The 17980-nt window shown below is 35.1% G+C and overlaps 1 protein-coding gene across 1 annotated transcript in view; it reads right to left on the bottom strand.

The window, feature by feature from the left end:
• Window positions 1-6787: 6787 nt before the first annotated feature.
• The window catches only part of WASL (WASP like actin nucleation promoting factor), a 66502-nt gene continuing 55309 nt past the window's right edge, over window positions 6788-17980 (bottom strand). Inside the window, exons 9-11 of the mRNA XM_007982787.3 lie at window positions 17085-17605; window positions 13770-13878; window positions 6788-9396 (exon numbers count right to left, since the gene is read on the bottom strand). Coding sequence (XP_007980978.3) covers window positions 9335-9396; window positions 13770-13878; window positions 17085-17605 — 692 coding nt within the window. The 3' untranslated portion in view covers window positions 6788-9334. The remainder of the gene's footprint in view (window positions 9397-13769; window positions 13879-17084; window positions 17606-17980) is intronic.

Below are 17980 nucleotides of genomic sequence, written 5' to 3' on the forward strand. Positions count from 1 at the left end.
TAAAATAAATATGAAATACTTAAGAAGACATATTGGCAGAGATTACTCTAAATTCACAAAGAAAACTCTGAGGTAATGCCAAATAAATTGTTATGTAATCATTTATTAAGCATGTGGGATTACTCAAACATACCAGTTACCTAATCTAATATTTCAAGTGGAAAAAATATTTCATTGGTGAAGTAGGGAATGGGGATCAGGGATAAGCAAACCAGATAAAATATTTTAAAAATTCTATTAACGTACTCCAAAAATCTGGGGCTGTTCTAATCTTAAAACTTGCCTTAGTGGCTGCTGGTTTAGTTGCATGATTATAATGTATTTTCCTTTCTGTTGCTTTTTTTTTTTTTTTTAATCAGTGTGACAGCATTTTTCTTTGGGTCTTTGCATGTGCATAAGCAGAAAAATCCCAAGCCCTCCATATTTGAAGTAGGTAATTGGAATAATCATTTTATCATTGCATCCAGACCATCTCTGGTGTCTTAATGCTACCTGGTAGGCAGGGTACTATAGTGGTGAACGGTTTGTATTAAGACAGACTTTATTTTGAAGCCCAGCTCTGCCATTTATTATTAGCTACTTAAATTTGTGCAAATTATTTAATCTAGGTTTCATTTGCTTTGGCTAAAATATTGGGATATCTTGCTTATAGAAACCATTTCATGTAGCGTGCAACACTTCATAAGTGTTCCCATAAATACTAGTTAGTATTACAAGAATTCTTTTCAACATGATTTTCCTCAAAGGAAAAACATTTTGGTGATGAAGGTCTGGGAGTGGGGTGAGCACAGCCATGGGACTTTTGGAAGCCCCTCTAAATGGCTTCTTCACCATCATGAAAATGTAGTCCAGTTTGAAACTAGATGACAGCCCACATACCACCACCTCTGTAGAAAGGAGACAGGGCCAGAGGATGCCACCCTCAGGAAGTCAGAGAGCAGTGTACACTGAGAAACGCAAACTAAGTGGCTCAATCGTGCCCTCTGGAAACTGTGTATTAGAAAAATACCACTATGGACTGATACACATATTGTCACTGCAAAGCAGGACGCATATTTTAAGGTGTTCTTGTTACTACTAACAAGAAGCCCATGAAAGTTTCACCCATCCTCCAGTATCTATTCGCTTACAAGTTATAGAACCCATATATGAAAAAACAAATCCTCCTCTGTGCATTTTATATCCACCCCCCTCCACTGCCCTCTTAATACCTGCACCTGAAAATTCGTACTCACTGCTGTAATGGGGGATAGGAGAGAATGGCAGAAACTATAAAACAAAATTGCATTGGATAATTTCTCCAAGTTGTAAGCAGAATGAAGGTTATTACCATAATATTCAGAGAAAAAGTAAAGCAATGCTTTGAAGAGAAGCAGTAACTGAAGACTGAGAAGCAATGCCATGATTCTCTGAAACCTGTTGTTTCTTCTAGTTGCCTGTTCAACATCATGCAGTTTCTATCTTTTGAGATGCTGCAGGGAAAAAAAAAAGCCATTGGAAATTTAGGTCTTGAAACCAAACATTTGAGAAAAACAGTTTTCTACATTTTGAATTTTATATAGCATGATTTACGTTCCTCCATAAGAGAACCGGAAAAGCTCTAGCAAGCTGCCTAATTCCATTGCCAAGGTGCATATTTAGTCAGGCTAGTTCTTCCAGAATAGATATTCATCTAAAAATGCCACCTCCACCTACATTTCTCTCAATAGCATGTTGGACACAGAGACTTCTGCATGTCCAAAATTCCATGGTTAATGGTCCCTTTTTCCAATTACAAGAGAACAAACAGATGATTTAGCTTTGACAAAATGATTCAAGGATATGTGTTTCCTACATCAGTGACTTAAACTCTCATATTTAGAAATAAATTATGCAGCAATTTGATATGAACCATCTTGCATAAAACAGCCTGTAGCCACCAAATCTTCCAACTAGCCTGTTTTCACCACTGAACCATTATCAGTCTTGTGGGTAACAATTACAAATATAAATCTCCTCCTTACCCTTTTATTTTACCAACATTTTTCCATTAGATTAGATGCTGAGTGCAGTCATGTAAACCTCCCAAGAATCATGACCTATGGATAAAAAGCTATTTCTCGATCTAAATGGAGTCAGCCACAGAATAATTTATACATTAGTTCCTTCTCCTTGTACTTAGCAAGTTGTTTTAAATTTCCACAGGTCACGATGGTTCTATAAATATTTTATATACATCAATATACACAAATGTTCTTGCCCATGCATACTAAGACAATCTCTAAATAACATGAAGTAGTTCCAAGACTGGCCTCTCCAGTGACCTGCTAACACAGGCTTTGTGCTTTTGCACGTTTGGAAGTGGCCTCAGCTGTTGGTACACACACACACACACACAACCAATGTACCTCTCCAAGAGTGTCAAGCTTTTCCAGCTGTCCTTTACTTCTCCACCAATGCATGCCTTTTTGCCATTCTTTCCCAATTGGTCCCCGTGCATAATTTCTATCCCAAATCCCACTGTGTCAAGGGAACTTAACTATAAATACTTGCTAAGGAAGTGACAGAAAAAAAAAAAAAAAAAAAAAAAAAAAAAAAAAGCCTGATTTCTCAATGGGACTTAGCATTATATGGTCACATGAATTTCCTGTATTACCATGATCTTAGAGATTAGTACATAGAGAGATTTGTTTTATTCTGGGGTCTATTTCCAACTTACAGTAATCATCATTTAAAATAGTTTGTTTCAGTATACGACATCAGAGTAATACTTGCATTCAAATGCATTTATCCATTGGCTTTGAAAATAAATCATACTTCTGGAAATTTCTGAAGACTCAGGAATATTAAGAGAACATTTCCTTACATTTCTGTTCTTTCTTGTTTTAGTCACCATTTCCCATTAATATTTAAGAAACGTGTATATTTAAAAGCTTTCTGGGGAAAACCTTCAGAAAAAATTCCTTTAGTTTTACAACGCCTATGTCTACCCTCAATTTTGTGGAAAATCTTACCAATGTGAAGACAGGGCGATAGTTTTTCACAAGTTGAAACATACCCCAAAGTTTATTATGGCAAGCAGTTCACTTGTAGGCTCATTACCACAACCCTAATATCACAAGGTAAGACCAACATACAAGATAAGGCTACACTGAAGTGTTAACCTGCCATGCAGTGGTAATGGCAACTACATTTCTTTTTTTCTGTACATAGAAGTTACCCTATCTTTTCCAACAACCTATCAAATACCATTTAACAGTAGTACATAATTAGTGAAGTAGTCTTTGCAAAGTCTTTACAGAATCAAAACTGAACTCAAATGCACAATCTATTTGTTTTTCCTAAGCTGGTCGAATGATCTTGGTTAGTATGATTTAGACAATTTGGAATCAAACAAACCAAAAAAACCATGAAAAATACAGTGATTCCCATAACAAATCAGTTTTTCTGCTGTTTTGAGTTTTTGGAAAACAAAGTGATGAAAGTGCTAAAGCAAACAGGGTGCTAAAGGGCTCATGTAGTGTGTGCAGACTACCTCTCTCTGCACAGTCTAACTGGCCTAAACCATGTCAAGTTAATGCAGTATGTTGGCTATAGAACTTTAGGGCACTGGTGCAGATCTAAATCTGGCTCAGAATCTACTTGAACTTCCTAAACATCTCTGGGCAGCAAGTCCATTATAAGCATGTTCTAGAGCATCCAGATATTCAACCATGGCCAAAGCAAGGCCTCTTAAATAGAATCCTAAGGTCCATTTAATGGTGGTTTGGAAAGAATGTGGTTGAAATACTAAGACTATGCTTGTATCCACAACATTCAGAAAACTTTAAAAAAAAAAAAGAAAAAGAAAAAACCCTTACACTTGAATGGTCAGGTGTAGTTCTGAGCTTTAGCTACCAAAATTAAGAAAAGGTTTGGCCCTTATGCATTCACATCCTTGCTCAATAAACAAACAAAACACAAATATGAGTTTCCCCCTCTAGAACTAGTTTTTGTCCCTAAAAACGGAGATTCAACAGCATTTCTTAATTCTTAATTAAGAATTCAACTGCATTCTTAATTCTACTTGCTGAGCATTCCCCAGATCACCAAAATATGCTTACAAACACAAACTCTCCTTTCTGTTCTCTGCCTCCTTAGATTCCCACCCTGGCTTAAAAAAAAAACTTATGCCAGACACTGACTTAGTGAGCTAAATTATACTTGCCTTTAAGACAACTATAGAACTGAGACATGAACAGCTTTGCTTTTCCATAGTTACCCGGACATAATGCCTTTTCATTTGTTTCTTGTATTTGTTTCACAAATACAAGACCCACATTTTATTTTCCTGCCTCTTTTCCAGTAAGGTTGAAATACATGCAACCAAGTTAGGATCTCCTTCTCTCTCATCAATAATAAAGCCAGAAAGTTGGATTTGAAACATTGTCCTTGTGGTCCTTGGAAGAACTCCCGGTCTTTAAATTGACAGTGCAGCTGTTGATCAAGTATTATTCAGAAAATTAATATATTCTTAAACTAATTTTCTGTCAGACAAGTTGATTGTAAAGACTTATACTTATGTCTAAGTAAAAACAATGCCTATTTACATCTGTAAGTAACTTGACAAAAATAATTTGGATGTAGAATGAAAAGCTCAACCTCATTTCAACTCTGTACTAGATGACAGAAATGCCCTGTGATGACCAAATGCTTGGACAATGTAGGGTGACTGCCACCAATGAGCCAAAATACAATCACATGCATCAGAGTCAGAGGCTGGCTCCTCAAAGCAAGCTAGCTTTTCTGGTTAGAGATGGACACAGGATGTTGGCGGCGTCTACCAACACCCAGATGATATGAGAAAGGGTGACATTTGTAGCCATATATCTTTCAGAAACAAATGAAATCTGCAGTTTATCCTTAAGAAAAAGAGAAAGCCATACAATAGGATTATGGTGCATGAGAAAGAGCAGCTGAACTAGTCAGATCTGGCTTCTAGTAAAGATACTTCTAATTAACCTCGGGCAAGCCCCACAAGCACTGTATGAATGAACTCTCACCTGCAAAATTAGAGAATAGGCGTGGTGGTGTCCACATGCCTCTGTTCTCATATAACTCAATGGTCTCCAAACGTCTTTCATTTATGAAGAAAGTATTTTAGATTTAAATGATGTAAATGTGGGTGGGGACCTATCCTATCCACTGTTGTATCTTAATGTCCACTACACATTTAGTTCATAATTAAATGTGATTATTTTGATTTTTTAAAAATCCTTAAAATTAGGCCTTGATGAAAATCTTCACACCTCTAGCAATAGCTAGACAAGACAAAATTTAGGTCAAGAAATGCTAACCAATTCAAGACAGAAAACAGTGTTTTGTTCAAGTTCCAATATGCAATCTGATACTGCTGAAATTGAACTTTGCTAAATACTTTTTTTTTTTAATCTTAAGGTAGATTTTTTGTGGTTGTTAAATAATTCAGGGACTACTTCAAGTTTTTAAAAATGCCCCAATACACAAATATCTGATTAGACTGAAACCACCTATAAACTATAATCCATTATGTTTTACTCAAAATAATTGTGTGCTATTCTTGACTTGTCCATCTTGATGGTGTGCATGGCCAATTTAGAGTTACACTGGACTTGGGTAATAGTAAACACTGTATCAACAGTTAACACAATCTCTGATGCTTTTCTTTTTTTGGAAAAACCTATGGCAGATGCACCCGGAGACAAATTTTTCAATAGGCTCCTCACGGCAGTGGAGGATGCCACGTATTACATACAGAAGTAAAGGCGGTGGCTGTAAAGCATGTTCCCTAACATATTCATAACAGTGTACTATACCTTTCCCAGAGGCTTCCTTAGAAAGCAAAGTTTTGTTTTTTTTTTTTAATCCATGAATAAATGACCAAGAGATTATAAAGAATGCTGTGTTTTGGAGGTGAGATGTGACAATGTCAATAAAGGTGGAAAGTAAAATTTCCCAACATTTCCATAAAGGTTTTTCTAGTGTACTATAAATAAGCCTTATCTCTATACTTGTCCTTTAGGAACTCTGTTTCTAAAACAAGAGTTATCTCGGGAATCCCCTTTGTTCATTAGATAAAAATGATGTGACAGAAACAATTCTTAGGCATATTTCACTTCTCTTTAAAAAATTCTTTTAAAAGTCTAATATATTCTTAAGTGTTCACATTTGCACAACAGAAACAACTTTTATTTAACAGAATGTATTACTCTTGAAATGGTTGTTAAATTTGGCCAAAGCTCTTAAGTAATTTTGTAGCATCCTACACTCTGAATTCCGCAACTCAGTTTAATCTTCAGACACCCACTTGTTCCAGTCAGTGAAACAGAAAATTCTATTTATCAAAAACACAGTTTCCTGTTTAAAACGAGCACCCTCTTTGATATCATTTATTAAAAGCTACTTATGTCCCATTACAAGCTGCTATATTTGGCATTTATTGAAACTACCAGTAAACTCCAATGTCATTATGATTTAGAAAACTTCAACATTTTTGGTATGTGGCAGAGCTCCAAACAGTTTGACCTTGCAATGTGAATGCTCTGTAAACCACAGCAGTGGCTTCTAGGGGAGCTGCTGAGCAGCTGTCATGTTTCCCAACAGAACAGGGTGTAACATTCTTCTGCTTACCATGTTTATTTAATGGCACACTCTAACTCTCAGGGCATGCAGTCTGCTGAAAACATCAACCATTATCATTGATTGCTGTGTACCCTTCACTATACAGTTAAAAAACAATTAAACCTATTTGACTCTTTTGACAATAAATAAAACACATTATTTTATACTATTTGGGTCAAATTAATTTTATTATGCTCCATGATGAATTGCCACCAGTGCAACATCCTATTCACTATACATTTCAAAAAAAGAATTCACATACTAAACAAAATTTCAGTTGTTTGAAAATGAAATGATTGAAAGTCTTTATGAATCTCATACATACAATATGTGGCTAGCTGAAATTGTCTATCACGTAGCATTTAGATATAAAAAGCCTCATGCTAGTTTGTTAAATGCAAAGGCTACCAGACGACCATTTAGCTGGAGAATATACAGGAGGCTTTCAGACAACGCACAGGTATAGTGCTGCTCACAGTGCAGGATGGTAGAGGACTGAAACATGCAACCTTACACCTTACTTGGTAAAGCAGATTTAGTCTTCATGCCTGGACTGAACTCCACAGCTGCTGTGTTTCAACCGATAGTAATTTAGACTTTTTGCAACAACAACCAATGTCTTTTTTTTCTTTAAGAAAAAAAGAGTAAACCAATTACCTTTGGCAAATTATATGTCCATTTTACATGTTTAAAATTGTGCTTCGAATTCAAAGAATGGATACTCTCTGCTGAGAGAAGCTCCTGATAAATATTTATTACCACCAAAGTTAGCTGGAAAATCTAGGATTTATTGGCCAAAAGTTAAGAGAGATCTTAAACTGGCCTTACCCTGAAGACATTTCTAGGAAATTTAAAATGTTTTTTATATTGTCAAAAAGAAAAAAAAAATTTTAAATTAACATTACTTGAAATAATTATAATATCCCATTTAACTTTTGTACAAATTCCTGATTTTATTGGTTAGTAGTTGTCCAGCCTCATCTGCACCAGATTCACTGAGCTAAAGCCACAATAAAAATGATAGTAAGTAGAAAAAGGTTTCTAGCAGCAGAGGGCACTGTTGTTGCAAGAAACAAAAAGTCTAGAATCTTTCCCATGTGCTTAAATTACTCTTGCAAGAAAGATAACATTCTTTGAATAACTTAACTATTTTACTGCACCACTTACTGCTTTCAGCAACAAAACCTTTTAAATTATTTCTTATGATAACTAGATGCATGATCACTAGAGATTATGTAATAAATGGTTAAAATTCAAGCCACATCTTGCAGGTCCAGCCTGTCAAGATCTGCCAATACTAAAGTTTTTGGTCGGTACAATTCTAGATAGCGTAATTTTTAGTTGGATATTGTGACTATAGTAATGAAATACATTTGGAACTACATTATGCATATGACTCAATGTGAGAAAAATATGTGTCTGTATTTAAATCAGATAATTTTCTACCTAAAATTTAAAGTAGGTAGGTATGACAATTAGCATTATAAATATGAAACAACCACCTTTAGGCAGATTAGTGTACTGTAGAGAGGCAAAGAAACCCTATTTTTAACACACCATTTAGTATGCATAACAAATGTGCAGGTTGTAAAGTTTTATCTTTAAAAAAAAAAAATCTATCATTCAGTTATGTGTTCCAAGAAATTTGACATTGGGACCACCAATCTTAAGAAAAATGTAACCCTTCACATGCTATTTGACAAAAACCCTCAAAAATTATCAAAATAAATGCATGTTAGGTTCTGTGCTTCGATGCGTATCTTTGCCAACTAGATTAGATTTTTATGGTTGGTATTTCTGAATACCTCAATCCACACAAAGTGCAAAATAAAAATGCTAAAATTCCACAGTATTTTAGTACTATTCTGATTTGTAATCATATTATTTCAGTTCATGTAGAATGAAAACTACTCCCTAAATCCCCCAAACTCCAACTTAAATTTTGTTTCAGAGTAATACCAAAAAAATTTTGACAAATTTTGCCAAAAAGAGCCTGCCACATTTGCTACAGCATAAAAATAAACTCAGTCAATAACAAGTATGTAAGGGCTCCTTATGATCCCAGTCTGCAAATACCACTGCTGTACCAATAACAGGCAGTATTGCTGTAAGAGGTGTGTTACTCATCTTCCCCACTAGTATCTCTGTAGTGATTTTACGTAGAGCATATTGCTAAAATTTGAGAAACTGCATCGGTGTAGTGATATCTACAGAACTGTGCAATGTATCAGCTTCAACATTCATATGTAGCGTTGTATTCAAAATAAAGGGGCTAAAGAAACTAAGGTTTGCATCACTTAAAAAAGAATGTAGTGCTATACTAGATTTTTTTTTTTTAAGAAAATTTAGGTACAGAAAAAGTAGGGTATGAAAATAGTGTTTTCCTTCTGGCATTATAAGTAAATTACATTAAGGTTTTTGTCAGTCTCACATATAGTATTTAAACTCCCTTGTTGATGGAATGAAAAATATTCACAAATCAAGTGAGCATCCTGGTGTAAACTTGCACACAATAACAGGGAGTAGCTTTGTAGAGGATTACGACAAACCTTTACAGATTAAATGAGGTATTGCACAGATTAAAAAAAAGCAAAAAAGGCAACAAAAATATACAGCAAATTGGTAGAACATTTACATGATAATTTTACAGAATCCACAGACAGAAAGTAGTGTTTAGTATTTCACCTTAAAAATATATATATATATAATATATAGATCAGTCTTCCCACTCATCATCATCCTCAAAATCTTCTTCATCATCTTCATCTTCATCTTCATCTAGAAGAAAATAATCGAGATAATTAAAACATATGCATAAATAAAATGACATTACATAATTCTTGGGTGGTTTCTCCAATTATTTAACTCCTGAAACACAGATAACGTGACTCCCAGAAGAATCCAGTTACTGAAACAGTTTAAAGTGAATCTAAAGAAAAATATTTATAGAGTATGATAGTAAACTAAAGATTAAAACAGGGCTCAGAAGACAACGGTTCTAGTTCCTTAACATCTATGTGACAAATTTCAACCTGTTAATGTATAAAATCACATCTGGGTTGACCTGTCACAAATCCAACTGCCTTCTTGTACTCTTCACGTGGATTCTCAAGTTCAAAACTTCTAACTTTTATTTCCTTCCCCAATCTTCTTTTCCTGCTCCATCCTGGTCTGCTCCATTTCAGTAAATGGCATCACCATCCTGTCACATAATCAGGCCAAAAACCTAGAAATTATTATTACTTCCTCCTTTTTCACGATCCAATTATCAAGCCTGCTCTTTTTCACCTCTTTCACTGCTACTCTCCACACCACCATCACATCCTGCCTGGATTATTGTAACTCTAGAGTCTATCTGACTCAGAGCAAATGGAGTGGTATTATTTAAATTCCAAGTTTAAAAAATATGTTGCTACCCTTCTTAAAGTCCTCCTGTGGCTACCACTGCTATTTGAATGAAGTCTGACTTTATCTCCCTCCACAAGATCCTACATGATTTGCCCAGATATAGTCTCTCCCTCTCCCCAAACTTTTCTCATAATGCACTCTCCATTCAAGTCACTCTCTCTAGTAAGATGGTCTCCTTTCTGTCCCTTAAACTTACCAATCTTATTCTGGCTTTAGAACTTCTGCAGTAGCTATTTCTTTTGTTAAACTGAATCTTTTCATCATTTAGGAACCATTCAAAAACCACTTCCTCAGAGAGGCCTTTCCTGACCATCATATGTAAAGTACAGCCCTTCCCCACAATCAGTAACTGCCTATCCCATTTTATTTTCCTCATATCACTTACTAATATCTAAAATTATTATACTTTATCTATTAAGTTCCATGACAGCGGGTACCTTGCCTATCTTATTTTTCACTGTATCCTCAACACCAAAACAGCGCTACGCATCAGTTGTTCAATAAATATTTGTTGAAGGAATATTTAGATGTCATCAGATTTTATAAGCATACTTCTATATTATACTGACTTTCCATATTTAACCTCTTTATATACCTATATATAAAATATGTATAAATATATATGCTATATGTAAATATATATACATTTATATATCTATACATACAGGACCCATGAAGGCCAAGTATATAAAGTGAGACAGTAGCTGAGTAATTGTACTTGGTAATGATAAAGAGCCAGTAAGACTGCGTGACATACGTGTGGGTTACATGTACAGAACACAGAACCATCTTTTTCTTCTATTTTTCTCCATATAAAATTGATTGTGTGAAGGTAGTATTTGAAGAAGTACTGGAGTTGTAGTATTAGAACTTGAATAACAGAAGCCTGAGCGAGGCAACATTATCTTCTCTTAGCCCTAAACTAAGTTGTTACTTTTACAACAATTATTATTATTTATTTATTTAAGTCTGATGGTCAGCTCTAAATTGTTACAGAATTTATTTGGAAAGGAGTTCAACTGACTTCATGTTAATTTTTGTGTTTACTTTCTAGCAAGGGAAATAATTTGCTACTAGCTTATGCTAGACATGCTTCACAAAATTTACCTGAATAGCATCAAAGACACCCGACTATGCTGGCATTACAGAGTGACAAAAGACAGATACTTATCAGTATCTATGATGAAGAGGAAGATGTAGCTAATAATTCCATCATCAGGTACTATCACAGAAATACTAATAGTTAAAAGAAATGGGTCTGAAAATAAGTAAAAACCATCCTATATTTTCATTATATTAGCGTGACTATTATGTATTTAAGAAAAAAAACGTATTGTAGGGAAATAATTAGCAGAACTCACAGATACCAGCATAGAATAAATGCATTTTCAGAATCATGTATCTCACAGAAGCCTTACATTTCTTATGAATGAATGAAGACCTTTCTTTATCTCTTCCTAGCAAACAACCTCTAAACAAAAGCTTGAGATTTTTAATCTCATTCCTGTGACATTACTATGACATAAAAAATTCTGGCAGTTTACCTCATCTGTGAGGATTAGGGCTAAGAATTTAGGCAATTTTCACTGTTTTTAGAGTTTGCTGAAGAAGACTATACCATAGATATAACCTTAACTTTAAATACCATGTGTCTATGTATATCCTACTGACATGCAATTTAACAATTCAGACCTTTCCTGTGACTTCCAGACTCATAACCAAATGCCTACTCCAGATCTATAGTTGAATTAACAGGTATCTCAAATTTAATATGTAAAACCAAACTCCTAATCTTCCCTTTCAAACTTTTTCTTCCTAAGTCCTTCCCCTTTCCAGTTTTTCAAGTCAAAAACCTTCGAGTTATCTTGCACTCTTATTTTTCTTCAACTTTCATTTTCAAACCATCAGCAAACCCAGTGATCTCCACATTCAAAATATAACTAATATTTAACCACTTCTCATTGGTGCTATAAACCTGGTTCAAGTCTCCATGATCTCTTGCTTGGATCATTACTATACCTCTGCTAAAAACCCTCCAATGGCTTCCCATCACATTCAGAATAAAAGCTAGTGTACTTCAAGGGGTCTCCAACGACTTCTTGTATTTCATTCCTTACTATTCTTTCCCTCCCTCTCTTGCAAGCTCCCTGATCTCCTCATTGTTTCTCAACCTAACAGACTTTATATTTTCTGTTCTTTCCATCGGATACACTTTCCCTAGTTTTCTACATGGTTCACTTCCTGAACTGCTGGTCTTTTCGTAAATGTCGCCTCAGTTAGGCTTTATCGTCCCTTATCATTCTTTATCATTTCAAAATGAACCTCTCTCTCTCTCTCAACAGCCTGCTCCCTATTTCCCTTTTCTGTTAGACTTTTGTCCTTAGTTCATGTCACCATTTAACATACTATACATTTTTCTAGTTTGCTTTGTTTACTGCTTGTCTCTCTCTCTCTCATTAGACCTAATGCATGTCGATGAAGGAAGGGACTTCTGTTGTCTTGTCAAAATTTTATTACTATTCCACAATAAATATTTATCTCTGTCTCTGTAATGGAACAAATATGCCTATTTAAGGAAAACAAACATTGCTCAAGGATCTTAAGACATGCACATCCTTACAGAGAAACAAAAGGAAGATAACATTTATTGAGCACCTACTATGTGCTAGGCAATCTGCTGATTAGTGACATACTATTTAATTCTCACATCTATATGCTTTGTGAATTCTCTGAATGTAACAAACAAGAAACTGAGGCTCAGAGATTAAATAAATCTAATAAGAAGAAAGATCTGATTCTAGCACATTATGTTAGAGAAGCTATTTAGCAAACCTTAACCACTCCAATCAGCAAAACTCATATTCTTGTTCTTTCTTTAAAGCAACATTCATTTATATGGTGGTATGTATATGTTTAACAATAAACTCAGAATAGGTACTGGTTTATTCAAATCAACCTTTTAGAAAATGATAAAGGTTTTAAAAAGGTCAGTATTCTTTAGCAAACTCTAGAAACAGTAAAAATTACTTAAAATTCTTAGTCCTAATCCTCACAGATGAGGTAAATAGCCTGATTTATTATTATTATTTAATTAATTTTATTTTTTTGAGACGAAGTTTTGCTCTTGTTGCCCAGGCTGGAGTGCAATGGTGCGATCCTGGCTCATCGTGACCTCCACCTCCCGGGTTCAAGTGATTCTCCTGCCTCAGCCTCCCGAGTAGCTGGAATTACAGGCATGTGCCACCACGCCGGCTAATTTTTTTGTATTTTTAGTAGAGACGGAATTTCTCCATATTGGCTGGGCTGGTCTCGAACTCCCAACCTCAGGTGATCCACCCGTCTCGGCCTCCCAAACTGCTGGGATTACAGGCATGAGTCACTGCACCCGGCCCTGAATCTTTTATGTCACAGTAATGTCACAGGAATAAGATCTGAAAATCTCAAGCTTTGTTTAGAGGTTGTTTGCTAGGAAGTCTATCAGCATTTCCTGATATAGGAAACAAAACGGTCAATATTCCCAAAGCTGTTCTTTCAATTTATGGCTATGGCTGTGGTGGTGTTGCATTTGTTAAGTCTCAGACTAGTCACAGAGGCAACAACTTTTTAAAATACACCCTAGAGCCCATATCAGTAGTTACTCAATTAGCAGAGAGAAAGCTAGCAAAGACAGTCTAAAATAAAAATAACAGAATGTCATTCAAATTTATTACACACACACTCTCTGTCTCGCTCTCTCTCTCTACCTGAAGAATGAATGGCTTTGCTCCTTTTCTGCATCACTTCCATTAATGCACCCACAATTCCTGAAGTGGGTGCAGGTGTTGGTGGTGTAGACTCTTGGCCATCAGACACCTTGGAAAAGAAAGTTAGCAAAACTCAGTAATAAATCTTTAGCAAAGAATCTTTGTCTCCAGAAAGTCCTACTTTCATAGAATGACTTATTATCGTAAAAGACAAAAAAGATATTAAACTGGCAAGTCTAAATTAACAAGAAACAAACTGCTGCCTTAAAGATATTATTCAAAAATATTTCCTTTCCATCTTAATGTATAAGCCAACAATACATTTCTAAATCTATGTTTATATTCAGATAACAAACCCTCTCCTGAATAATACTTGCTAGGTTACTTCTGCTTATTCCAGCACACACAGACTTAGACGATCAACTTTAAAGCTATTATCAAGGGACTTCAAGTTATAAACAGAGGGTAATATTTAGACTCGAGTTGTTACGTGGGAAGCACACTGAAGATATTGAAAAACAACTGTAGAAACTTATGTTTGCCTACAAAAATTCAGCTTTACACCTTTATGTTATATTTATACCTTCAAAATGAACCTCTTTTCTCATAGTATATAATTTCTTTTTAAGGAGATGAGTTGAACAACTTTCAAAATGTACCTGCCTCACTAGGCAAGTAACAATCCCTAAGTGAAGTACTTCCATCTGTGCCAAAAGTGCATTCAGGAAAAAAAAAAAAAATTATCACTAAAGATGAAACAGCACAGCTGTACTAAATGATTACCTATGTTTTAATACATATATATATATAAAATATATATATATTTGAAATTCTTAATCATTTCCCAAAGACAATTATTTTATTAAGACAAACTTCCCATTTTGATCTGTACAGTTCTTCCTCTGATACTCCTTTTTCTTCCTGGAGTAAACACCTTTTTTAAAAACAATTCACAGCGGTTCCCCCTAAGATACAGATTCATTCCTTAGTATTTTGGCTTTAAACATTATGTATTAGTTATTTCCAGTATAGAAGTACCACAAATGAAAAAAGATAACACAGAGTTTCAGAGCTTTGTATTTCTGTACAAGGCTCTCAGAGGTACAACAGCAGTAGGGACATTCAGACTACCTTTAAGCAATGTGATAATGTAAAGTAGAGAGCACAAAGCAGAAGTGAGCACACTGTCATCAAACACATTTTTTGAAGTGCTTACTTGAACAAGGTACTATTTGAGGTACTGAAACCATGGAATTCAAAATATGTGTGAGTATTGAATACTTCTGTAAAGTAAATCTACAGTTTTATGTTAATCATATTCATCACAGAATAAACTGATGACTTACTCAAAAAATTTAAAGAAACACAGCCATAGAAATTTCAACCACAAAATGGTCTTTTTAAAAAAATAACAAACTCAGATTACATGTATAACATGCCAACAGTTCACTGACTATGCACTCTATGATTGCAATAAATGCAATCAAAAGGAAAGTGATTATTTAGGATAAAAATGGCCCCCATTCAACACTTAGAATAGAAAATATTTTTCTTTCTAAAAGGTACTTACACATCAATTAACGGGTTTTTCTTTTTGGAAAGAAAGGGAGCGTTGGGATGGGAGAAAGTTATGGAGAAAGTAAATAGAAAATTTAACTCTAACTTTTTAAAATAAATGAGGATACAACTTTATTCATTAAAAATTTAAAATCACCTTATTATAGCTAAATGAGAGAAAGAAACAAAAGTTGGTTTGTGAAAAGGAAATAGAAAAGGGAAAACAAAAAGGTAGGTTAGGAGTGGGAGTTACGGGAATGAGAGTGACACAGGAACTAGCAGAGATTCCAAGGCAAAAGCTGGGCTGTGGTCATTTTGACATTAATTCTCCCCACTAACCACTCTTTAAAGTTCTTCAACTGCTTCTGACAGATCCTTAGTCTGATCTAAACAGGGAAAGAGAATAGAGATGATTGCTCGTAGGTTTAAGTGTCATCCTGAATACATATAAAGAAAAGAGTTAGATATATTTTAAAGATGGAGGGTCCTCTTAAATCTATGCTAATGTTTACACGTTTTCATTCAATTAGTTGTGCTTCCTATCTATTACTCTCCTTTTAGACGAAGTTTCTGAGATCTAGAAAGCTACTTTAATTCCTATACTGGGAAATAATTTTCAATTAAAACATCCTCTGTTGTCTTCGTTTACTTCACAGAAAAAAACCCTATCATCCATGACCTGCCTGAAGTCCTGGAGAACATGTTATAAAAGCTCCAAAAGACGTATGTAAATGTAGACAGGTTAGGCTCAAGGATAGGAGGAAGCAAACTACAGCCCATGGGCCAAATCCAGTCTGTTCTTGTATTTTTTTTTTAAACTATCTAAAAACTAAGCTTGATTTTTACATTTTTAAGTGGCTGACAGAAAATAAGAGTATTTTTGATATGTGAAAGTTATATAAAATTCAAATTTCAGTGTTCAAATATAGTTTTATAGAACACAAGCATGACCATTCATTTATGTATTGTCTGTGGTGCTTCTGCGGTAAAACAGCAGAGCTGAGTGGTCACGACAAGAGGCCATATTGACTATATAAGCCTAAAATTTTACTACCTGATCCTTTATGGAAAAATGTTTGCTTAACTCTAAGATTAAATGACCTGTAAGATTAAATGATTACCTCATCCAAATCAGATAATCCTAAATTTATTTGCCATCACTGTCAGAAATTCTATTACAACTCTTTCAATTTTTTTGAGTCTGATTCTCTACTAATCTAAATTTTAGAACATGAAAACTCTGGAACATGATTTAATTTTCATAAAGCTACTGGTTTAGATTTCCTAAGGAAATTGGTTTCAAGTAGGGCTATTTTTAATTCTCATAGCTTAATAAGGATTTTTCTTTAAAGTGTCTTTTATTTGAAAGTAAAGTCTAGAATAAGGAATTGCAAACATACTGTAAAATTCCATTCATATGAAGTTCTAGAACAGGTAAAACTAATCTACAGTGATTAGATCAGTGATTGTTTATGGAAAAATTAACTGGGAAGAGGTATGCAAAACCTTCCGGGGTGACAGAAATGCCCTACAATTGCATATAGAGATATGGGTTACATGGCTATAGTGATGTATCAAAGCTGAATTAAAACTTGTGCAGGTCATTGCATGTAAAAGTATTTTTAAATTTATAGGGTTAAGAATGAATTAGCAAGAGAAAAAAAAGAACGAATACACTTTTCAAAAATGTCTTTCAATAAATTACTTTAAAATTTCATCATGATAGAGGATCTAAAACGAAAAAAAAAGCTTACTTACAGACTTTAGTTGGATACCCTGTCGTATCTGGTCTAACAGTGCATCTCGTCCAGAGCAGGACATTGGCCGACTGTTCTGCTCCACTTTTTTTAGCTGAGCACCCTCTCTAATTTGATCTAAAAGAGCTGCTTTGTTTCCTGCAGTAGTTGGAACCTGATGGTCCCCGTCAGAAGGCAGGCCAGTGGGGGGCGGTGGCCCAGGTGGAGGCGGAGGTGGAGGCGGTGGGGGTGGTGCCACTGGCCCTACCCCCAACACAGATGGAGGTGGCGGTGGAGGCCCTGAAGGTGCTGAGGAGGGAAGGGCTGGAGGTGGAGGAGGGTACATCCTATTTGGCGGTGGTGGAGGGACTGCTACACTTGGCCTGGAAGGAGGCGGTGGTGGAGGTGCAGCTGTGGGAGCTCTTGAAGGTGGTGGGGGAGGAGCGCCTCTTCCCCTGGCAGGAGGAGGAGGAGGACCTGAGTTGTGTGGAGGGGGAGGAGGAGGAGGTGGCCCTCCCCTTGATGGTGGTGGAGGTGGTGGTGCTGAAATGCAAACAGAAAAACAGAAGGCAAGCTTTTTTCTTCTCATAAAGATCATATTGAAAAGTAATTCATTTTAACATGTATAAAAATCAAATATCAAAAAAGGGCCTCATCTTTGCATTTTATTTTACAAAGATACCTGAGCACAGATGATATCTCACAAATTTTTTTGAGAATTGTCAGCCTAAAGATCATTTTCTTATTGGTTCTTAAAAAAATATGAGCTAAAACAGAATAGTTCACTTTTTAGGAATTAGTACAGTTCCAAAAGTAAGGGGAATAAATTTCTACTTTACAAAATAATAACAAAATATACCAATGAAATTAAACATTTTGTTACTTAGCATTATTTTACATTTTAATACAAATAAATAC

Source organism: Chlorocebus sabaeus, chromosome 21 (genome assembly GCF_047675955.1).
Source record: "Chlorocebus sabaeus isolate Y175 chromosome 21, mChlSab1.0.hap1, whole genome shotgun sequence".
NCBI lineage: Eukaryota > Metazoa > Chordata > Mammalia > Primates > Cercopithecidae > Chlorocebus > Chlorocebus sabaeus.